General features: G+C 30.0%; 1 protein-coding gene across 1 annotated transcript; it reads left to right on the top strand.

Moving 5' to 3' along the window:
* The first annotated feature begins 842 nt into the window (after positions 1 to 842).
* Positions 843 to 2727, top strand: LOC125067633 (40S ribosomal protein S15). The gene is made up of 4 exons (XM_047676327.1): positions 843 to 910; positions 1071 to 1156; positions 1254 to 1476; positions 2530 to 2727. Exons 1-4 carry the CDS (start codon positions 902 to 904, stop codon positions 2653 to 2655), a joined length of 444 nt encoding a protein of 147 aa, XP_047532283.1. The 5' UTR covers positions 843 to 901; the 3' UTR covers positions 2656 to 2727.
* Positions 2728 to 4815: the final 2088 nt, after the last annotated feature.

The following is a 4815-nucleotide window of genomic DNA, read 5'->3' on the forward strand; positions in this document are numbered from 1 at the left end:
AAACTATGAAAATGATAGGATACAACTTGGGATTTTTTTTAATTTTTTTATTTAGTGCACAACATCCACGGGCTCACAGTTGCCCGTGCCATTTTTTACATTTTATAAATTTTGGCGTAATTTTATATTTTTACTGAACATCAGCAGATCTTCGCTGGACGTCGAGCTTGTCGTCTTCTTGGAAGATGTGGCCCACACACACATTTTCTTTTTTCAATTAAAAATAATATATAAATTAATATAATATATAAATATATAATTTGGGATTAAAGTCGTCATCCTCCTGTCCTTATCTTAATTTTACTTGGGGTCGGCGCAGCATGTCTTCTAAAATTTGGGATTAAAGTATGTTTAAAAAATACGGGAATCGGCTACGATGGTTAAGTATAAAATTAATATATGCATTTGTTGTATTTAATAGCCACTCTAAGAGGATTAGACTAAAATTCCAAAATATTCAACTTATGTGTTTTACAATTTTATATACTTTTAATAAAAATATAGTTAAAACATTTTTACTTGTTATTATGTTAATTGATAAAAGGACGGAATTTAAGCATATTGGTATTGCCCAAGATAATAAGGCGTACCGTTCAAAAAAATATTAGGGGATTTTTGTCAATAAAAAAATGTGCTACTGTGCACATTTTTTTATTAATGTGCCAATATATTGCAAACAAACAATATAAACAACAAAATAAAATTGTTCTTTTTTTTAAGTTTATTCAATTCTATTTTTATATTGTTTCATGGCCTTTAGTTGTGTCGACAGGGTACAGATTATTTCGCCAAAAAGTTTAGTTTATAATGGCAATACTATATTTGTTCTGTCAACAGTCAACGAGACAAAAAATAGGTATTCACCTATTCTTTCTTTTTGATCTGTCAAAGGATATAAAACATGGCTGAGGTTTGTTAAGATTTTATAAAAATAATCAATCCTGTTTTATATCACCCATCGTGTATTTAATATTCGGACGAAGCCTAGTAAATGAAAATGTGTCGAAGTCGTACGCGTTTTTCGGTGTTATTTTTTGTTTGTGACTACAAAATATGTTTACATATTTCAGGTCGACGAAACTCTGAAGAAGAAGCGTACCTTCAGGAAGTTTACCTTCCGAGGTGTTGATCTTGATCAGCTTCTTGATATGCCAGAGTGAGAATCATTGTTTATTTTACCAAATCGTTACGACAATAATGAAATGAGATGCGGTGAAAAACATAACCTCATTTAAAATAATTTATATTTTTAGTGAGCAATTAATGGAATTGATGCATGCACGAGCCCGGAGGCGATTTGTCCGTGGTTATATGCGCAAGTCTAAGGTACTTGTTAAGAAACTTCGCCGTGCAAAGAAGGAGGCTCCTCCAAATGAAAAACCAGAAATTGTTAAAACACACTTGCGCAACATGATCATTGTTCCAGAGATGGTTGGTTCTATCGTCGGTATTTACAATGGAAAGACTTTCAACCAGGTATGTTTCGAGTACCTCATGTTCTACCAATTGACTGAGCAAATTCTCTGATAACTCTAAATCATTATTAAAGAGGGTTATAAATAAAACATCTGTTACTAATAGAACTGAAAGAATATTGAGTAATGGAGTTATTTATGTTAACATAAATGGCAAGAAATTAAATCCATTCAGTCAATATTTTTTTCCCTAGTAACTTTAATTTTACTTAATTCATAGTCATTAGGATTTTCAAAACCAGTATTAGAAATAACTTCACAATACTTTACTTGCTTTCTTATTGTGTTATTAAAGAAGTAAGACTTAAAAGTTTTAATATTTAGAATTGCTTTAAAAAAGAAAGTTGTTTTCTTAATTGATAATTAAAATAAAAAGATAGAAATAAATAGAAAGATAAATAAAATGCTAAATATAATAGAAGTACTAGATTAACTCAAAAAGTCTTATGTATATCAGTCACTGTCATACATATACAAATGTTTGAAGGGGTTATTAATAAAACAATATTGTCATCTTTTGGGAAAAATATAAGACTCAATTGTCATTGTTTAACAACAGTAAAGTAAGGTTGAAAATATAGTTATAATTTTTTGCCTTTCTGAAATCTGTTATGAGTATTACAATGGCTATTACTATTCATAAAATAATAATCACTTATATAACTAACTCCTTACACAAAACCTGCATCAGGTTTTCTCACAATCATAATGTTTTTTTTAACTGTGTCAATATTCTGCTGTTTTTGTTCTCATCCTGGAATGAGCTAGTAACTAAAATAGAGCTTGGGCAATTTAGCTCTATCTACTATTGTAAAATAATGTAAACTTTATTTTTACTATTTTTTATATTGTTTACATTATTGGACACAAGTTTTTTTTTGTAGCTATCAAGACTATATAAATACATTATAAAAGTATATATGTATATGTTGTTATATTTACGACATATTTCATGTTCATGTTGTAAAGAATTATTTTATATTTTTGAAATTTTAAAAATGTAAAGAGAACAATGTGTCACTTTATTATTATAAAACGTAATTTATATTTTCAGGTTGAAATCAAGCCTGAGATGATTGGTCACTACCTTGGTGAGTTCTCCGTGACATACAAGCCAGTCAAACACGGTAGACCCGGTATTGGTGCTACTCACAGCTCCAGGTTCATCCCACTCAAGTAGATGATAGAACATCCACTTAGGTTAAGTGCAAAATCTACACAATGATACAATAAAGTATTTTTGTGCAATGTATGCAGTTTTTATTAATTTTCCTTTATAAAAAAATGTTCTATGTCAAAACTTTTTTGTACATTATCAATTGCTCTACTATGAGTAAAAAAACACAAACTATATTCTATGTTAGAGTAGAGTCGGTACTAATAAATGTAAATAGTAACTACATTCAATAGTAATATGTAAACAAAAATGTAAAGTTCATATTTTGCAAATAGTTCTAAGACTTAGAAAGAAAGGACTATTTAATTATGGTTCCCAAAAAGAAAAAAAATTGCCCAAGTCGAAATAAGACATTACACCTGCTACATAGTATAGACCTGCTGTCTGTTTTTCTCTATGTATGCTTAGATCTAAAAAACTACGCAACGGATTTTGGTGCGGTTTTTTTAATAGATAAGTGATTCAAGAGGAAGGTTTTTATGTATAATACATGTATAAAATAGTAGAAAAAAACGGGTAATTTTAGAGGTTTCTAATGTGATGTAAATAAACACTTTTTTGTGCATTCATTGTGCATTTAATATAGATCAATATAAATCTTTACAGCATGTAATTTAAATTAATATTTTCGATGATATTACAGATTAAAAATGCAGAGATTTGTATTGTCTAATGACAAAAAGCTGTGAACGTTGAATATAAAGACCTGTAATATATTTAGTATCACTATTGCACCCGAGCGAAGCCGGGACGGGTCGTTAGTTAGTAATAGAAGAAACAAACAGAGAAATTGACATTTGAAATGGATAAAACTACTATTGTGGTATACTGGTCTAGTAGAATCTTTACAGCAGCAATTTTTAAGTGTAGAAATGTAGTTTGCTAGAGATGTTTAGGATTTTGTTAGAGCTGGCGAGCTCTCGTCGAAAGAAGGATGCTTTTTCTCATAATTGGCAAACATCCTTAAGCGCTACATAAGCGAAGAAGCCACATAGCAACCTCAACGTGTTATTTTAAACTGAATATAAAGAGTATTGTATGATTTTAATGTATATATAAATATTTTACCCATATAAAAAGTTTTATACCAATACCATATACTAATACCAATAAATAACATGTATAAAAAGAGATACAGTAAGCGCGGAAATTCGTGGTCTTTGCAATCCGTGAGTCACGCGCAAAAATGCGACTACTGCGATTGAAGCACTTAAGTCAAACATGCATAATTATTTTTTACAATGGGTAATATTTTCAGACATTTACTTCCAGACAAAGACCATCACTATCACGCTATTTTAACGTCCTATACCTATTAATTATACAGTTAGCCCCTGTGTTTTGGCTTAGTTTAATTTTTTTTTGTATCTTCATTTGTAATATTTTTCGATTAAATGAATATAATTCTATCTTATCATTATAAGGATGTGTCTTTTGGTATCATGAAGGTAAGGCCCTGTGTAACAAAGTGCGGCATTATGTTTGGTGTTTGAATGAAATTGTTCATGTGTTTGTATAGTAATGAATGGGTTGATGTGAACTTTTTATATCAATAGTTGTGTATATGGTCGCTACCTATATATTTTCAGTTGTGCGCCTTATTGAGTACTCGCATGAAAACTTCTACAGATATATGTTCAAAATTCATAGGTTTGATAGAATTAATTACTTCGTGATCTGTATCTAGCCACGCAGCGTTTGTATTGTGACATACTGGATCACTCCATATGTTAGACCAGAAAGTATGTATTGCATTGGCTGGTGGTGGTGTTATGTCTTGTGTATTCGTATTAGTGTTGCGTTGTGTGGGAGATGACAAGATTCTATAAAACTTTTTCTCATTAATACAGAATTGTGTTTTTTGTGATTTTCTAAGAGTGCAATTTAAATATCTTTTCAGCCTACTAGATGCGACATTTAGTTTTTGTTTGAGGGTGTCAAGAAAATGTTCGTTACTAGAGTTAGGTTCATGTTGAGAGTGTATTTTGTATTTATTTTTTATCACTTCTTTAGTACCAGTATTATTATGTTGCATGGTTATTTCAGTTTGATCTTTGCTTGGTGCTTTATAGGTCTATTTTTCTAGTATTATAATATTTCTTCTTCTTCGAATCCTTAGAAATTACGATTTTGTAATTCAAATCAATACACTTTCTTATTAAT

This window comes from Vanessa atalanta, chromosome 12, assembly GCF_905147765.1.
Source record: "Vanessa atalanta chromosome 12, ilVanAtal1.2, whole genome shotgun sequence".
In the NCBI taxonomy this organism is placed as follows: domain Eukaryota; kingdom Metazoa; phylum Arthropoda; class Insecta; order Lepidoptera; family Nymphalidae; genus Vanessa; species Vanessa atalanta.

What these genes read in the sequence shown, in the direction of transcription:
- LOC125067633 (XM_047676327.1), top strand. An exon ending in CAGCTTCTTGATATGCCAGA is followed by an intron (nt 1,157 to 1,253) that starts GTGAGAATCATT and finishes TTATATTTTTAG; the next exon opens with TGAGCAATTAATGGAATTGA. An exon ending in ATGGAAAGACTTTCAACCAG is followed by an intron (nt 1,477 to 2,529) that starts GTATGTTTCGAG and finishes TTATATTTTCAG; the next exon opens with GTTGAAATCAAGCCTGAGAT.